The 18736-nt window shown below is 42.3% G+C and overlaps 2 protein-coding genes and 1 long non-coding RNA gene across 4 annotated transcripts; 2 read left to right on the top strand and 1 right to left on the bottom strand.

Annotated features, from left to right (window-relative positions):
* Positions 1–3756: 3756 nt before the first annotated feature.
* Positions 3757–17535, top strand: LOC116736924 (suppressor APC domain-containing protein 1). The gene is made up of 5 exons (XM_032589815.1): positions 3757–4694; positions 4797–5491; positions 15735–15902; positions 17082–17228; positions 17319–17535. Exons 2-5 carry the CDS (start codon positions 5393–5395, stop codon positions 17406–17408), a joined length of 504 nt encoding a protein of 167 aa, XP_032445706.1. The 5' UTR covers positions 3757–4694; positions 4797–5392; the 3' UTR covers positions 17409–17535.
* Positions 7413–8185, top strand: LOC116736925 (uncharacterized). Its single transcript, XR_004342703.1, has 2 exons — positions 7413–7897; positions 7992–8185. It is a non-coding gene; the product is annotated as an uncharacterized LOC116736925 (long non-coding RNA).
* On the bottom strand, positions 10428–13813 carry LOC116736923 (uncharacterized). Of its 2 annotated transcripts, XR_004342702.1 has the most exons (3): positions 12041–13813; positions 11620–11760; positions 10428–11126 (listed from the first exon to the last, which is right to left on the bottom strand). XR_004342702.1 is itself a non-coding variant. In XM_032589814.1 (2 exons), exons 1-2 carry the CDS (start codon positions 13031–13033, stop codon positions 11734–11736), a joined length of 1020 nt encoding a protein of 339 aa, XP_032445705.1. In that variant the 5' UTR covers positions 13034–13813; the 3' UTR covers positions 11282–11733. The 2 variants fall into 2 exon arrangements, 1 of the variants encoding a protein (XP_032445705.1); XM_032589814.1 differs by lacking the exon at positions 10428–11126 and having other exon boundaries at positions 11282–11760.
* Positions 17536–18736: the final 1201 nt, after the last annotated feature.

Here is an 18736-nt window from a genome sequence, read left to right as displayed (position 1 = left end):
AGAAGAGCATTTCCTCATGTTGTAGCAACCATTCAAAATTGGTTTAAGGATCTGAAACATAAAAGTTTGATAAGACAAAAAAAGGAGAGCAAGGAAGCAAACGGTTTTTCTTTCTTTCAAACTACTTCACTATTTTGCTCTGGGATATAAATGATAGAAATCTTAAAAAAAAAAAAAAACCCACAGCAAGGGAGTGGAATATTAAAAGATGGACGGATGCCAAAATACAATCTAAGCAGGTTTTAACTCTCCAGCCGCCGCCGTCTTTTGGCTTTTGATCAACTTCAATGCGTCAGTGTCAACGTTTTGACTTCAGCACGTCCAACATGGAACAAGAGCCGACTGAAACGTTCAGGAATTTTACTCTGGTAAAAATCTGAAATTTTGAAATGGGGGGGGGAACGATGGGAAGGAGAAACACTTCCACCTGGATACTCTCACAAAACTGTGCAGGATTCCAGGCTGTAACAAGTGGCAAAGCTGTTAGTTTGACTTGTCTCATAAACTTTTATTTTTTTTGTCTCATTTTTACTGAAATGAGACAAAAAGCTACATTTCAGGTCAGATTCTTCCTTCCATTGCGGAACAGAAAATCATAGCTGGAATCAAACGTTAGACACGCTCCAGTTTCTCTTGCCACACACACACACACACACACACACACGAGTGGTTTATTGCATCGACGAGGTGCTGATTTCAGAGCCGCTCACTTTGCGCGTGAAGCCTCTCCTGTTGGCGATCGCTATCTGAAATACTGTTTTTGCAGAGTTGGATTGTGGGCGTGGGGAGCAAAGGGAGGAGGTGGGAGGGGTAAATCAATCCTTTGTTTTTTCTCCTGAGAAGCATTTGTCTTGTTGGTATCTGAAATCCAAAATGAGAACGGAAAACAGAAAATAATCCTCCACTTTCTGATGTTCGCTAGGTTTTTCGTGGCACTCCATCAAAACAGATGCATGTGTGTCAACACAAGCAGCTCCTTCTGGGTCGTTTCTTCTCTGCACAGCTGAGGAGAAAAAGTGGCCTGCTACAGCTGATCTGTGTGGGGGTTTTTTGTTTTTTCCCCCCTTTATCTACATCTTTGCAACATCTGGTTTGCATCAGTCCAAGACCTATTGAGCGGTGCGTGACAGTGCAACAGAGAGGCAAAAGGAAGGCGAAGGGCATGCATGCATGCGGGGCGGGTGGTGGAGTCCATTTGTGGCCCGACTGGCTTCTCTTGTGTGCGGTCATGTTACCTGCACGGCGACCCGGCGTTCTCCATGGTGTTGTTTTTGCGAAGGTTGTGTGCTCAGTTAGAGCCGAATCAGATCATCTCCATGTATTTTCCTTAACGCCTCTTTATCTCTTTTGCATCCTGATCGAGTTTGAGGATTTCTCGCTGTTGCGTCCAGATCCAGATGTCGAAACCGCAGGAGGAGAGGGAGAACTTTAGATCAGTGTTTGAATCCTCCTTGTCGCTGGTGGTATTGGGTTTCTTTTTCTTTTTTTTTGTTGTATTATTTAAAGTTTGCAGCAGTGAATCAGGTCACATATGGAGGCGAAAGATCTTCACACAAACCACATGGAAGATGAAAACTGTGAAAGCTTTCATGTTTTGTGAGCCAAAACTGTGACAAATAAGGCCGAATTGTGATAGGACTTGTTGATGGCTTTACAAAATCTGTTTGGACTTTATATTTTGTAGATATTTCATAACCAGATATTTATCTTTGATTGGTTAGACTTTGTCTGCAATGAAAGACGACGTGTTTTCCCATCGGCTTGTGCCGCAACGTGTTGAAAATGTTGACCTCAGATTTTCTGGAACGGCAACCGTGGAGTTGCCCGAGCTGCAAAGTTCGCGTCCACGTGTCCCCCGGCTTTTTCGCAGCCGTTATTAAAAGTACGTGTGAGTAGTTGCAGTGAGAAAGCAAGAGCATTAGGTGTGTGATAAAGCATGGAAGAGTAACACAGGAAGCGAAGGGGCCCCCCAGTTTTAGCCACAAAGTTGTAGAAGTGGAAGCGTCTCACTGTAGGGCTCGTATCACGACCTTCCCCCTTCTACTGATGTGTGTTCAGATTACTACTACCACTACTAACTAAGCTGTAAATATAGTCGCACAGCTTAATGCGATATTTAGGTAACTTCCTCTTTATGCAGGGGCCCAAGAGTGGAAAATGACTCCAAATCTGCATGCTGCACGTCTGCAGCAGCAACAGAAACGGCCAGAACGAGACGCTGCTTCTTGTTGGACGGGATATTTACATAAAGACTCGTTTTATTATTTGACCCGCCCAGAAATCCACTCTGACCAGCTGCAATGGGCTTCCAAATGGGGACACGGCAATCCCCATTTTGTTGGGGATTGAAACAATGAGCTCATGGAGATTTAGGCCGTGATTTAGGGGGGGATCACACGTCTCGTGATGTAACGGAGTCATGGGTCCGCTCCTGCAGGCTCTATCCCCGGGACGCTGACACAGAGCGCGGCTCGTCCGTCTCCGCAGGGAGTAAATTCTGTCCCCTTATAGCCAAAACCTCTGCAAAATGTTTGTATCTCGCCCCTTTTATTCTGACAAACCAAATGAAAAAATTTCATCCAACTGCAGTCTAAAGCAGGAGCGTTTGTGGCACTTGAACTGATTTTTGTGGTGCCCAACTGCAATTCAAGAATGACACAGATTTATTTAACTTTTTTTTTCTTTTTTTTTTTACTGAGAATCAAATTATTACTGTTCTTGCAGTTGAAAGTGTTAAAGTGCACCACAAATCTGGAACAAACCTCCAGAAAACTGCAGAGCAGCCGAACCACTGATTTCCTTTAAATCAAGGTTAAGATCTTTGAGGTGCTTTGATGGTTTTGAAGATGGCATTTGTCAAAAAGTGTCGTTTCTTCCACAACTGGTGACTGTACGATGTTTTGACGACGCAAAGAACTTTGAACTGCCTCGTCGCTGAAATGTGCTTGTGCAGATAAACTTGAACTTAAAAGTAGTTGTTTGATTAGAATCAAACTTTTATCAGCAGAGCCATGTCTACCCAGAGACTTTTACTGAGAGACTGAGCTTTCTGCACCCAGATCAGCTGTTATTTAATTTATTAAACCCTGCTAAATATAGGAGGCGTCTTGGAAGAAAATAACCCAAATCCTGTTTTTAAAACAGAATAAATTTGTTCAACCGAGCGTAAAAGAATTTGAAAACTAGATGTACTTTATAAGTAGCAACTGGCATCCACCTACACTGGGATTAAATAACTCACAAATGAATCTCAAGGAAGCTGATTACGCTGAATTATACTGAAAGAATTATTGTAAAAATATATATATCTTAAACTGTGTCATTTCTAAATGAACATCCCACCATCTCGAAGAAAAAGACCCTTAAGAGGCAAGGTCATTATAACCAATGTAACCGTTTAGATTAAAGCACATTCACAAGACAGAATGGCCTAGTCAAAGTTCAGATGTAAATTTGATTTAAAATCTGTGCTTGAGCTGTTTTGCAAAAAAAAAGAGTAGATGAGATTCAATCTATTTCAGCTGGTAAGAAGTTCTACAAACGTCATAAAGGGATGAATACACTTTGTAGATTGTTTTTGGTTTTTTAGAATAAAATGTTACCATTTGCTGATTTCCCCCATAAAATAAAGGAAACAAAATGGTACCTGTAATGTAACAAACAGTGAAGGTGATTTCAATAAGTCTAAATGGTAAGTGTCTGTATGTGAAGTTGACATTTTTTATCTTTTTTTAATTTATTTTAATTGCTTTAATTTTGTATGTTTTCACATCTAAGCACGTTTTGAAAACTGTCTGGTCTGACCAGAGAGGTTCAACCCAACTGTGTTCTCGCTGTGTTGCGCCACCTGGTGTTTCACGGAAGTCATAGCCTTTACATTCCTTTAGAAAACAGCCGCTGTGGAAGTTTGCTGCCTTCAACAAGCAAGGCCCACTGCTCCCCCTGCTGGTCGACAGCCAGAGCTGCAGCTTTAACGGACTCAAAATTGCCTATAAAATTTCAGAGACGATTAAAATGTTTTTGCAGTAAACTGTGTGTAATAGTGGAACGCCCTGCAAAAAGAGAGATGTGTTAACATGTTTAACTGTCAGTAGAAACTGGCTCAACCGCAACCTTTGTAACATTAAACGTACTTAATGCTGAATGTGCAGCTTATTTGGAAGATGATGTGAACATTCTTGTAATGTGAGTGTTTTCAGATGTACAGATCAACATCCACTGATTAACATGAAGCAGCTTGACATCCACATCCAGCAGGGGGCGCTGGTGCTTTTCCGCAGGGGTCAATGGGTGGAAAGCACGGAACGCACGGATACTTGGCAGTCTTGTGACTGTTGTGTTTATTCTTGTTAAAATAACACTCTTCAGATGTTATTTTAAACTATTCCGAGATTACAAACTAGTGCCAAATAGATTTTTAAAATATTTTAGTTGCTCCTTACCTTAAATTGCTAATTTTGCTTGAACATGGCTATGAGTTCACTGTAGTCCAAACCATGCAGTCATTAGATGTCACTCCAACAGAGCATCTTTGGGATGTGGACAAATCTGCAGGAACCGTGTAAAGGTACCATGACGGTATGAACTTAATGAACTATGAAGAGTCGAGGAAACTGTCGGTCAAATCTCACTTCAGCCACCAATAAGAAACAGTTTGTTTTTTGTTGTTGTTTCATCCTCAGATGTTATTGCAGGTGAGTAAAATCTTCTGTACTTTCTGTTCTGAGTTCATGTTCAAAGCAATATAAACATATACAGTATCTACATGTTTTATTCTGTACCCTTTTCCTCCTCAGGTTGTGTCGCATTCCTGGAAGCATGTCGGGACAGAAGGCGCATTAAAATAAGAAACCAGTTACATGTGCTGTTTTCGTTCAGCGGCACCGGCGCGGGAATGCTTCATGCGATACTTGGAAACGTCTGCCAGTCCTGAAACAGAGGAAGACGGATACAAGAGACCGAGACTCGTTTTCCAGCCTCAGTGGAGTTTTGATTTAAATCCAGGAGTGACACTGAGGCTCCAAAACACACCAGTCCACACCCTTAGAAATCTGCCACCTTTCATGTTTCCTGCTCTAATTTTTATATTTTTTATACTGTTGTGTTTTCTGTTGCATTCGCTCGGGCGCTCTCCACCCTGCTGATGAACCAGTCATAACAGTGACATGAGGAATTTACCTCGCCCTCGGGGCGCCGTGGTGCCTGTTTGTCCTTCTGCTTTTTCCCCTCTCTCTCTCTCTTTCTCTCTCTCTCCCTTTTTCTCCGTGTGTGTGTCTCTCAAGCAAACACACCACTCACTCTTTCTCTGAAACAAACCAGTGTAGCTCAGTGGTTTGTTGTAGGAGGTGCAGGCAGCTGTATGGGGTAGCCCTCAGTTCGTGACCTCCTCTCCATGGCCTGTCGTCTCTCCGCCTCTGGCTCCTACGCCGTAGTCATCATCCCACTGAGGACCAGCCTTCACAGCCAGGAGGCCCTTCGCTTCTACCTATGGGTGAGGGCCTGTATGTGTATGTTGTCTCCGTGTGTGTTTTATGGTCAGATGTGATAACTAGATCACAATTTACTTCCTCTGGAGTCCATAAAAGTGTCACAAAGTTGATGCATTTGGCTGCGGTACATTTTCTTGACTTTTTCCCGAAGCTTGGAATTTAGCACATATTATCTAACTATATGTCTTTCTGGAGAAGCAGCTGTCACGTACGCTTCAAGAGTGGCTGCAAGATGTTAGTTCGCCTTTAAACTCATATAGGGTCCTGATTATGGATAAATAACTTCTGTGAATGCATTTCTTTTTTACCCATTTCAGACAAACATAATCTTAATAAATGCTAAGTGCAGTGTTGTCAAACTAAAATCATTTTACTGTTGAATTAATTGTAATTAATCACATTGTTTTGGATCAGCTGTACTAGCCACACCCAGGTCTGATCATTGTGTAACCCGAGTTACATTTTAAGATTATTAAAAAACCCAAATCAACGTCACTCTAAGTGAAAAACTAGGTTCCAGGTTCGTCTACTGGAGGTAGTGGCAAATTGCAAGACACATACAACTGGAGAGTGCAAAATCAATGAGGTGTATTTATATTTACAATATATACAAATTGTTTCACAGCTTTAAAGTCCAGTTCCTTAAACCAAGGAAGTCTCTGTCGGTGACGGAAGGGAAAAAACAAAAATAGTCATTTAGTTCCAGCTGTGAAGTGGTTGGTTGAATTTCCCTTCCGGTTTGGAGATGTTTCCTCAGATTATGGGTGACTTTCTGAATCCGCTATGGTTAGCTCGCCAGTCCGGTCAGTATACAAAAACCAGACAATTCTTAATGTGTCCCAGATCCTTCAGTTACTGGGGGTGGGATCTGGAACACACCTGGCCAGTTCCTCTTTTGACAAACAGAGATCGTTTCAGCGTTCAGATGAGCGACCATATGTCTGCACGTCAAAGTCCCACAGCGTCTGCTACCCAAGGTGCGATTTAGCAGCAATATAAGCAGTGGCTGTCAATTTAGGACTGACGTGCAGCTGTCACATGACGTTAAACCCTCGCGAGAACAACCCTGCTCTCGCCCGGTTAGTGTCGAAAAAGTAAAACAAAGGAGGATTTTTTAAATTAGATCTTTAAATAAAACAAAATAAAATTAGATTTAACAAAATAGAAAATGAAATAACTAAACTACATCTAATATAGAAAAATTATCCTGGTTACATCCTCCCCTCTTTAATTCCTGCACGTCCCGTTGCATGGTTACTTGAATTAATTTTTCTGAATATTTACATTAGAAACTTGCCTGAGAGCCTCAGTGTACACATTTGCCAAACTATGCAATAGAGTCTGAACTACTGAAATGAGTGGCTTACCCAACACAGGATATGTTAGACGACTAGGAGGTTGACGCTGTCTATCTGATCGCCTGGGCAATATTTCAGCCTCAACTGAGTTATAGGGTGAGCTGACATTTGCAGGACCTGTGGATGACTCAGATTGAACGACCAGATGACCCTCAGCGTCAGGTTCTTGAACTTCAGGTAAGTGTTCGTCAGGTACTTCTCCCTCCATGTGTACTTTCACAGGCTCAGCTACATGTGGTTCAGAAAGTTCCTCTGTCTCAATCAGTTCCACAGGTAGCTTGTCTTCATAGTGAGACAGTGATGAATCAGTTGTTAAACAGGATTCTTCATTTTCAGATGGACTAGCAGTCTCAAGGTCTGTGCTCTGAATTAGAGGTACAGGATGCTCTGGTGCTTCAGCATCACTTTGAACCAAAGGTGAAATAGGCTGCAAAGTAATGGATTCCGGTGATGACTCGAATTTTCTCACCTTCACACTGAATCTGGTTGGGGATGGGATGGAAACTTCTGGCACATATGGCTCAGCATCCTCATCCTCCTGCATCGCATCAGGAACATCTGGATGGTAACCATCCTGGCTGCGAGTCTTTCGTTGTGAGGCAGGCATGGAGATGGAAGGGTCTTCTGTGGAGCAAACTGGCAGGAAACCACAAGGAAGCAACAGGTCTCTATGTAAAGTACGAGTTGGTCCCTCTTTGTGTTCAGGTTGTACAGTGTAAACTGGTACATTTTCAGCTCTGTCAACAACTTTGTACACCCCTGGTTCCCATCTATCTGCCAGCTTGTGCTTACCCCTCAGACGGATGTTGCGAACCAGTACTCGATCTCCTATCTCCAAACTGCATGGTGTAATTTTCTGATCAAAACGGGTCTTGTTCTTTGCAGCTGATTTGAGGGCATTCTCAGAAGCTAGTTTGTAGCTTTCTTTCAGGCTGGATTGCAGATTCTTAACATACTCTGAATGAGAGATGGATGATTGTTCTCTGACGGGTAAACCAAAAGCCAAATCCACAGGAAGACGAGGACAACGACCAAACATGAGTTCATAAGGTGTGAACCCTGTTACCTCATTTCTTGTACAGTTATATGCATGTACTAAAGGTTTGACATACTCTCGCCATTTTGACTTTTGTTTCATTTCCAGGGTTCCAAGCATATTGAGCAGAGTGCGGTTGAAGCGCTCGACTGGATTCCCTCGGGGGTGGTACGGGGTAGTTCGGCTTTTCTTCATGCCTACAACTGCACAGAGCTCTTTAATGAGCTTGGACTCGAAATCTGTACCCTGGTCTGAATGTATACGCTCTGGAATTCCATAATAAACCATAAATTCATTCCAGAGGTACTTTGCAACAGTCATTGCCTTCTGGTTGGGGGTAGGAATGGCAACTGCAAATTTGGTAAAATGATCAGTAAGAACAAGAATGTCCTTAGTATTACTGCTGTCAGGTTCAATGGTTAAAAAGTCCATACATAGCAGTTCAAGTGGTCGGCTTGTCTGAATATTTATTAATGGAGCTGCTCTTTCTATTTGAGCTTTACGCCTTATGCAACGACCACAGGTTCTGACAAAAGTCTCCACCTCTAATGTCATTTTGGGCCAAAAGAAGCGTTGGCGCACCAGATCAATTGTTCTTTCGATGCCCATATGCCCCATATCATGGTGCAAGCTCTTTAAAACAGTTGGTCGTAACTTGGGCGGTAGGATTAACTGGTAGATAAGTTCATCTCCATCATGTCTTCTCCGATATAGGATTCCATCCACCAACTCTAACCTGTTCCACTCTCTCAGGAGCAAAGGAAGGTCAGGTAGCTCCTCTCGAACCGATGGAAGGACCTTCTCCCCAGTCTCCAGCTGATGAATGACCTCACGAATAGCAGGGTCAGCTTGTTGTTGTTCTTGGAGATCGACCTGAGATAGAGAGGGGATTAGAGGCAAGCCATGCAACTCTTCATTGCTGAACCCATCAGGGATGGAGTTAACAGAGACAGATAGAGACTCAACCAGTGCGACAGATCGACTTAGTTCAGTTTGGTTCTGTGTTCGGATTATACAACTCTGACAGATGGCATCCACAATTTCAGGGGAAATGTCATGTGTTTCTTTACCATTACCCAACTGACTGGTCAGATGTTGAATGAGCTCCCTCTCTCTGCAGTGCTGATCACTAGAAGTATCTTCATGTGAGCGTCGGGACAGAGCATCAGCATCAAAATTCTGTTTTCCAGCACGGTACTGCAGCTTGAATGAGTAAGTGGACAGTGCTGCTAACCACCGGTGACCTGTAGCATCCAGCTTGGCTGAAGAAAGAACATAAGTGAGAGGGTTGCTATCTGTGACAACTGTAAAGTTAGTCCCATAGAGGTAATCATGAAATTTCTCAGTAACACTCCACTTCAGGGCCAAAAACTCCAGTTTATGCGCAGGATATTTTGACTCACTGACAGACAGGCCTCGACTAGCATAAGCAATAACACGCAGCTTGCCCTCCTGCTCTTGGTACAATACTGCTCCCAACCCATTTGTACTGGCATCAGTATGTAAAATGTATGGCAGCTGTGGATTTGCAAACCCAAGAACAGGTGCTGTAGTCAATTTGGAAATGACTGTTTCAAAGGCAATCTGCTGATGGCTAGTCCATTTATTTCCAAAGGATTGCTTTGGATCCGAGTACTTTCCTTCTGGTTTCTTCAGTTTTGCAGGGCTGCGGGCAGGAGGATAACCACGGGTTAACTCATTAAGTGGTTTGACAATAGCAGCATAGTCTTTAATAAATCTTCGGTAATATCCAGCAAAACCCAGAAAAGATCGCAACTCTTTAAGGTTGCGGGGGACTGGCCAGGATTTTAAAGAATCAATCTTTTCTGGATCAGTTTCAACTCCTTTTTCAGAGACAATGTGTCCCAAATAACGTACAGAAGACTGAAAGAACTTACATTTCTCTGGAGAGAGCTTTAGTCCAAACTGCTTCAACCGGGAGAGCACACGCAGCAGCCGTTCCTCATGTTCTTCCAGAGTGGCAGAAAAGATGATGATGTCATCGAGGAAGACAAGGACTTCTTTAAGATGCAGATCTCCCATGCATCTCTCCATTAGCCGCTGAAACGTGCTAGGTGCATTTGTAATTCCTTGCGGCATCCTGTTCCACTCCCAAAATCCAAGGGGAGTTACAAAAGCTGTTTTAGCCTTATCTTCTTCTGCCATCTCTATTTGATAATAGCCAGATTTTAAATCCAACACAGTAAACCATTTGGACCCTGTCAAAGCACAAAAAGATTCTTCCAAATTAGGAAGGGCATATGCATCTTTGATAGTTTGAAGATTCAGTTTCCTGTAATCTATGCATAGCCGGACGGAACCATTACGTTTCCGAACAACAACTATTGGAGAGGAAAATGGTGATTTAGACTCTCTTATGATGTCAGCTTCGAGCAGGTCTTTAAGATGTTCACGGACTGCCTCCAGATCTTTGAGATGGATTGGCCTTGCTCTGTGTTTAAAAGGCGTTTCATCACTAAGTTTAATGGTATGTTTAACTGCATCTGTACAGCCAAAATCCATATCATGATAAGAGAATACTTCAGGCATGCTGTTCATTTTGTTGATAATATGTTCCTTCCACTCAGGTGGAATGGGAGAGTCTCCAAAGTTAAACTCCAAAGTGGTTTGTTGTGAGGTTTGAGATGCGATTTGTTGTGACAAAACAGTAGGTGCTGACCCAATGTCTGCAATAATGGTTAATGGTGATATGAACACCTCTTGCTCTGATTCATTCTTCATGATCACTGGGACTTTATATGGTGGATGCTGTGGCAGTGTAATTAGACAACTCTGAACACATAAACCCCCTGGTAAAGGCGAGCTAGGGTGTTCAACAATGGCCCACTTATTGGCAGATGGAGAGGTGTTTTTAACAGAACCCTCCAAGACAGTGGTTTGTCCAGGTGAAATAAGGACTGGAGTGGTGCTTAACAGCCTGACAGTCCCTGCATTTCCTAATTGATTTTGCTGGTGCCTTAACTGTAGCAGTTTCAGGACCGCTCGATATCCTTGGGCCATGGGTTGAAATTGTACATGGTTACTGCTAAGATGTTGTTCATACAGTGGCTCCAGTGTGTTCATGCCAATAAGTACATTAGATGGCCTGTCAGGACTAGTATCTGGGACCACAAGAGCGAGAGTTGGTACCTCTGTGTTTACTCCTATGAAGTCTTCAGGGAATGTGATGACCAGCTCCACGTACCCCAGATACGGAACAGACTGTCCAGCAGCACCTTCAACCTGTAACAAATTATCCAGAGGCAGTACAGGTTGGTTGCTTAGCTTATCATTATAGAAAGAAACTGGGATCGTTGTCACCTGTGAACCAGTGTCTAAAAGGCAGTTACACACATGACCAGAAATGTCAACAACAGCAGCACACTTTGATCCAATCAAACCTTTGGGTAGCTGAGTGGGTAGTTTATTAGCTTGGGCTTGCAGTTTTGTACATTTAACAGTCTTTTCTTTAATAAGGGGACCGGTTTGGCTGGGACTGGTTCCGGTTTGTCCCGCAACAGGAACCATGCCTAGTTTAACTTCTTCTGAAAGATGTTCTGCTGTCACTGAGCAAACTGTTTCCTTTTTCTGGCAACAAGAGCAGGGTTTGGTTCATTATTACATTGTGGCTTAATATGACCATTTTCACCACACCTGAAACAATAACCAGGTTTAACATGGACTGGTGGAGACTGTTTGGATGTCACTGTATTGCCCCCTTTTTCACCCGGCTTACTGTGTGTTACTTTAGGTTGTGATGTAGTCCTGGGCTGGGTGGTTGTGGATGTTAGCTTAGCCAGCTGCCGCTGTACATCTGCCAGTTGTTCTGCCAACTGCTGAGTCAATTTGGTTAAAGCAGCAACTGCTCCACCATCACCTGCGTCAACAGAAACCAATTGTGCATGATTGACTACTTTTTGTTTGTTGGACCCCAGATATTGTCTCATCCGGGAAGTTTTAGCTGCCTCCCTGTCCTCTTCAGTACGTAGAAGTAGTAGCAGTTCAGAGAAAGTAGGTGGGACCAATTTCTTTTGTTTTAATTGGAGTTCAGCAATCAAAGTATTGTCCCAACAACCCCTACAGAACTGGCTTATGAGATGCCGGTTTACATCCTTGGCTAACACACCACCTCGTTTCAGGGCTAAGTTTAATGCTACCTGCAGCCGCTGGAGGTATGAAGATGGCTTCTCCCCTGCATCCTGGAAAGTGTCCATGAATTTTGCAAAGAGTTCTTCTCCATCTTGCACCGTGCCATATGCCGAATCCAATATGTTCAGATATACAGTAGGTGGAGTATCTGAACTTAGATGCTTCAGCATATCAGCGGCTGGGGGAAGTAAACTCTCCACGATCCTCCTTGATCGTTGCAGCTCAGAAACTGATGGGTCTTTTAGTAGCAGATCCACTCCTGAATGCCAGGTCTCGTAGTCTGCTTCATGTGCTGGTCTAGGCAGCCGTCCAGAAAACACTCGGAGCCTTTGTAGATGGTAAGCACTTTCCTCAGTTTTCATAATGTGTTCCACCACGTAGCGCTGGACTTCGGGTGGTTGGATGTCATCATCATGAAGAGAAGGTCTCTGTCGTGAGGTAGGTTGCTGCTCAAGTCTCTGTCTGGAAACTGTAGGATCAGTGGCGGTTGACAACGTTGGCTCTTCCTTCATTGTTGGATCTGCAGCTGCTGCCATAACCTCAGACTTCTCATCAGGATCCTCCATCTTAGCAGCTGAGTGAAGTTCAGCAACTGATTGTCCAATCTGAGTCATCGTGGATTTTAACACCTCTGCAAAATCCATGCCAGAGAGCTTTGCAAGTTTCTGTAACTCAAGTAAATAAGAATGAGTTTTACTCTGTGAAACATGTTCTGCATATACAACAGCTAATTCAGAGATGAAAAATGTGTCTGACTTTTCAGATGATTTGAATGAATATGGTAAAATGGAACGCAATTCAGCTACTGCTGTACCACTGCTAAATTCAACCACAAGCTGGCCCTCAAACTCAGAGTCAGCTTCAGAAATGATTTCAGTCGTTGTTATCTTCCCATATTGTTTCAAAAAGTCAAATACTTCCTCTTTACCATCTTCATCTGAAATGCCTTCAACCAAAACAGAGTTGGGAATTTTTATGTCGAGTTTTTGAAATTCATCCATATTGTTGATGACAAAAAAAAAAAAGAGGAAAAAAAAGAGAGAAAAATAAATAAATTTGTGTTTACAAAATGCCAACAATCTCCTGGCTAGCTCGCCAAGCTATGTAACCCGAGTTACATTTTAAGATTATTAAAAAACCCAAATCAACGTCACTCTAAGTGAAAAACTAGGTTCCAGGTTCGTCTACTGGAGGTAGTGGCAAATTGCAAGACACATACAACTGGAGAGTGCAAAATCAATGAGGTGTATTTATATTTACAATATATACAAATTGTTTCACAGCTTTAAAGTCCAGTTCCTTAAACCAAGGAAGTCTCTGTCGGTGACGGAAGGGAAAAAACAAAAATAGTCATTTAGTTCCAGCTGTGAAGTGGTTGGTTGAATTTCCCTTCCGGTTTGGAGATGTTTCCTCAGATTATGGGTGACTTTCTGAATCCGCTATGGTTAGCTCGCCAGTCCGGTCAGTATACAAAAACCAGACAATTCTTAATGTGTCCCAGATCCTTCAGTTACTCCGAGCGGGGGTGGGATCTGGAACACACCTGGCCAGTTCCTCTTTTGACAAACAGAGATCGTTTCAGCGTTCAGATGAGCGACCATATGTCTGCACGTCAAAGTCCCACAGCGTCTGCTACCCAAGGTGCGATTTAGCAGCAATATAAGCAGTGGCTGTCAATTTAGGACTGACGTGCAGCTGTCACATGACGTTAAACCCTCGCGAGAACAACCCTGCTCTCGCCCGGTTAGTGTCGAAAAAGTAAAACAAAGGAGGATTTTTTAAATTAGATCTTTAAATAAAACAAAATAAAATTAAATTTAACAAAATAGAAAATGAAATAACTAAACTACATCTAATATAGAAAAATAATCCTGGTTACAATTGCTTGAACTGCAGAATCAAGAAATCACTTAAACAGCGCCTGTCTGACGACACGAAGTAGGCTAAAAGTTCAAAAAGCAGCACTCCACGCCGTGACTCAAAGAAATTCAACAACACATGAAATGCATAAAGTTGAAACCAGAAGTTTATTGTCATTGACACTGAATAAAAAGACAAGCAAACATTTTCTTCTGACTAACTGAAGTCAAATTGCTCTTGTTTTAGAGCTAAAAACTAATTCTTGTTAGTTTCTCTAACTAAAATATAGCCATTTTAGTTAGAATTACTAAAATAGTTTTTATTTGCTAAATGTCACAATAATGAGAGAAAGAATGTGTCAGATTTATGTTTTTAAAGTCCAGTAGTGTTGTTTGCTTCAAAATCTTCCCGCTAAACTTCTTCAAATCTTTCCTCTATATTTACCTTCTGATTGGTGTCGTCGGTGTTTTCAAATCTATGTATTTAAAGCATACAAATAAGCTAAATGTAAATATGGAAGAGTTAGTTAGAAGGGCATAGTTTTGGCTGCTCAAACTACGTGAGACAGTTAGCTTTGTGTGATAGTTAGCTTCATATCTACCTGAGGTGGTAGCGTTAGCTTTACTCTAGTTTTATGACTGAGTTGTCCACGTCCTTGTTGCTGCATGTGGGTCCTCCTCTCTGGAAGGATTCAAGTTGAACTTGTTGCAGTACAGAAAACACCCTAAATCTCACCCAGTTACTTTAGGTTAGTAACACTTGCTCTTTTTGTTAGGAACTGGTTTGAAAAGCTGGTGAACGCTGAAACTTTGGAGCCAGTCCAGACAGGGATGGACTCTAGCAACTGTTATGGCAACGGCACTGGCCCTGAGGATTTAAAGGGCTTGGGTATTTTTATCACTTTGGATGTATTTTAAGGATTTCCCAAGAAGTTCAGTCTCATAGAAAATAAGAATCCATTGGGTCTAACCTAATGCTGGACCCTGAAGCATGATTATGACACAAATTCAATCCATTGTTATGGAAAGTGACAGAACATCGGCAAAACCTAAAGTTATGTATCGATTGTTTGGAGCAAAAACACACTGCTGTCATTATAGGACCACAGTGGCCAACAGCGAACTGTCCTTGAAATCTCCATTGATTTATTTACTTTTTTGTGTGTGTGTCCATAAATACATCAGCATGTGTGCCTGGAGCCAAATCTGTGAAATAAAACCTTATGTTAGCGTGATGTAACGTTGTGATGAAGGTTTTTTGCACAAGGCTGCTCTGAGTGTGATTGGTGTTTGTCTATATATGTAAAAACTTTATTATTTAGCACTTGTGGGACACAAGTGATAATCATGGTAAAAGCTCCTATTTTTCTGGTACATTCTGAGCCTGTAATTTTGCTCCTTTAGACCCGAGTCCACATTGTAACGTATTATTATTTTTTTCCCTCCTATCATCAGTCAGCATTTCCATTTTGGTGTAATTTGTCTGAGTGACAAATCCCCACATGTCCAGTTTGTTCTGCAAAGTTCCTCATTTAGACGTCTGTACAATTGGGGAGACTCAATATTTTCAGATGTGCTTACGTTGTTACTATTGTTCATATTTTCTGATGTTTTTCTGTTTTGTCATAGTTTTAATTACTTTTTCAATATTAAAGTGACCTCAGTACGTTGTACATCAGTTCATTATCTTCTTGTGATATATATTTGAATCTTTTTCTACCAAACACTCCAGTACCACTGGACGTAAGAATAATAGTGTGGTTCTGATTACTATTCATGAAATTTGTAGTAAAACTGCCATCCAAATGAAGAGTTTCTACATTTTGATTTTTCTTTCTACTAGATTAAGCGGATGAAGGACCTGGAACAGGAGAAGGATGCTCTGTGGTCGGGTCTGGAGGTTCTGGAGAAGGGTCGGCTGTGGTACTTCCAGCGGCTCGAGGAGAACAGGGCTCTGCGGTGCGTCGAGACCAGATACAGCACCGGCGCTTACCACAAACGTGCAGCAGAGGTACAGGGTCAATGCGCTGTTGAGAAAACAAACGGTGGATGAGTCGGCCTGAGAATGAACTGGACATTTATTTTTCGTTTCATGTATAGCATTGGGAAAACGTTGTTAGAAAAACAAAAACTATCACCAACTATCACCCGGCTTGTCCAGCCGCCCACACGGACAAGCCCAAATGTCTTGATCAGATGAGACAACAATTGAGCTAAACTAGCACTGAAAAAAATAATAAAGCAATGATGAGGGACTATCTCAAAACTCTTATGGCTTAACTTAAGATCAACAGATTTATGGTTGAAACTTAGAGACATTTGTGTGTTCTGAGAAACTGACTGAAATTCTTTGGCTGAAGCAGTCAAAGAATTTTAATCCTTTTAAAAATTTACATAGTACGCTTTAAAAACAAGGAAACCAAATAAAATAATATGTTTTTGCATAACCAGCAAAAACATGCACCAAAAGCTTCTGGACTACTACAAAAACCTCGTGTTGAAAGTGTAACTTGGATAGCTAGCCAGATAGCTAGATGGATAGCTAGCCAGATAGCTAGATGGATAGCTAGCCAGATAGCTAGATGGGTAGCTAGCCGGATAGCTAGATGGATATATCTAGCCGGATAGCTAGCCGGATAGCTAGACGGATAGCTAGACGGATAGCCAGCCGGATAGCTAGACGGATAGCCAGACGGATAGCTAGACGGATAGCCAGCCGGATAGCTAGACGGATAGCCAGCCGGATAGCTAGACGGATAGCCAGCCGGATAGCTAGACGGATAGCTAGACGGATAGCTAGGCAGATAGCCAGCCGGATAGCTAGATGGATATATCTAGCCAGATAGCTAGCCGGATAGCTAGATGGATATATCTAGCCAGATAGCTAGACGGATAGCTAGCCGGATAGCTAGCCGGATAGCTAGACAGATAGCCAGTCGGATAGCTAGCCAGATAGCTAGACAGATAGCTAGATGGACAGCTAGATGGATAGCTGTCTATCAAGATAGCTATTCAAGATAAGAGAAAGCAAGTTTGGAAATTATGATGTTGCATCAAAACAAACTTAATTGTGCACGTTTGCATTTAGGAACTCATCATCCGAAACGTTCAGTAATTATTTCATAATTACATAGTTTACATTATAAGGTCTATTCTCTTTAATTGTGGTGAAGTGTTTGTTTCTCTGTAGGCTCGGTCCTGCCTCCCCACACACATCCAGCGGGTTAACGGCTCCCTCGGCTCTATAATGAGTGAACCCAACGTCAGCAGCAATCCCTGTCTCTGTGATCCACTGGCGGACAGTGACCTCCGCTGGCGAAACACGGTACTGACTCAGGTAAATATAAAGCTGAATAAGTTTTAGCTCCTTTCTCTCAATTCCTCAGTCCATGCTCTCACACCAAGTTCAAAATAAATCCTCTCGTAGAAGGTGAGTGAGAAGAACCATCGGATCTCCGTGTTGGAGCTGGAAAAGGAGGCTCTCCTTGATGAGCTAGAGGATCTGCAATTCTGCTGAGTGCCTGAATTCAAATGAGATGATCCGCACACCGTCGCCTCCCAGATCGACTCATTCTGAGGCGCTTAGTCATTTGTAAATATATAAATCTATATTTAAAAGAATAAATTGCTATAAATTCTGCCTACTCTTTTTTTCTGGTATTCTTTTCAACATCCTAATCTTGGCCAACGGGTTTTCTTGCCTAACATGTTGTTGGCAAAATTCACCAGTGAGTCACTCACAATTTATAAAAGCCAAACCCTACAGTATGAAACCTGATTTTACAGCCGTTTCTCATGATCCAACTCACTTTGTGATTAACTTTTTCCTGACTTCTGTATTTTGGATCCTGTGTTTTGAGTTATTTGTGTATTTTCCCCACTTAGCTCTGTTATTTAGTGTTTATTGATCTCATCATAGCCATCCCATGTTCCTGTGATGTCTTCAGTGTAATCTCAATTCTTTTCAACTTTGCTCCCCATTCATGTAGTTTCGGGGGTGGGGGAGTAAAATTACCTTCTTTGCAGCTGACACTGTCATTTTTAGTACACGGTATCACCAAACTGGTGTACTGTTTTTTTCTTTTGTTTACCTGAGGTGTAGAGAGTACCCTGCATCATTTTGGGTCCCAGTTCTTCCGTTTCCGTCCCCACATGAGGGCTCCCTGTCCGGACACGTCGCAGGAACCTCCTCTGGTGGTCCCACACTGATCTTACAGCAACCGATAAAACCTTATCGCACGCAGTCATCTTTAACGTTTGCAGGAATTTTCTCTGGTGCGTAGCACAACTGTAGCTTTGTGCGCACAGGAAAAGAAGGTTGGATTGTTTACTGCCTTTAGACGGATGGTGATGTCTGATCAGAGTCAGCATCTGTTTGCCCATTTCGACAGTAGCTCCATGCACAGACATGACTGTTTTTTATTTTTAGCTTTTCATATCGAAATTTTTCCATCAACTTCTCATCTTCCCTGAGTGTTTGTTGACATCAAGGCTTATGGTGGCCCTCTGTCGCTGCCTCTGTTTGGATAGGTTGATCAGATCGCCGCTGCTGTACTCTGATTGTATAAGCATGAGAAGAGCACTTTGATTAATCTTTTTTTTTTTTTTGTACAGTCTGTGACATAACTTGATGCAAAAAAAAAAAGTGGAACTAAACCAAATACTCCTGCTCAAACTATGCAATGTAAAAGAAGCGCCTCCTGAAAGAAAGAAATCGGGGCAGGAACCAGATTACAATCAACTTATTGCACATCCGGAAACAAAAACATCCATTATGACGGAGGCTTGCCTTTAAGTAGCTTCATGCTTTCGGTCTTCAGAGCACCGTTGAACCGTCAAGCCCGG

This window comes from Xiphophorus hellerii, chromosome 17, assembly GCF_003331165.1.
Source record: "Xiphophorus hellerii strain 12219 chromosome 17, Xiphophorus_hellerii-4.1, whole genome shotgun sequence".
In the NCBI taxonomy this organism is placed as follows: Eukaryota; Metazoa; Chordata; class Actinopteri; order Cyprinodontiformes; family Poeciliidae; genus Xiphophorus; species Xiphophorus hellerii.
This window is presented reverse-complemented; position numbering and strand designations above follow the sequence as displayed.

Bases quoted from the DNA above. Each gene is read 5' to 3' on its own strand.
- LOC116736924 (XM_032589815.1), top strand. From the start codon at position 5,393: ATGGCCTGTCGTCTCTCCGCCTCTGGCTCCTACGCCGTAGTCATCATC. The intron at 15,903-17,081 runs GTACAGGGTCAA...GTTTCTCTGTAG, and splicing joins ACCACAAACGTGCAGCAGAG to GCTCGGTCCTGCCTCCCCAC. The intron at 17,229-17,318 runs GTAAATATAAAG...ATCCTCTCGTAG, and splicing joins GAAACACGGTACTGACTCAG to AAGGTGAGTGAGAAGAACCA.
- LOC116736923 (XM_032589814.1), bottom strand. From the start codon at position 13,033: ATGGATGAATTTCAAAAACTCGACATAAAAATTCCCAACTCTGTTTTG. The intron at 11,761-12,040 runs GTAGCATTAAAC...CTGTTGACGCAG, and splicing joins CATACCTCCAGCGGCTGCAG to GTGATGGTGGAGCAGTTGCT.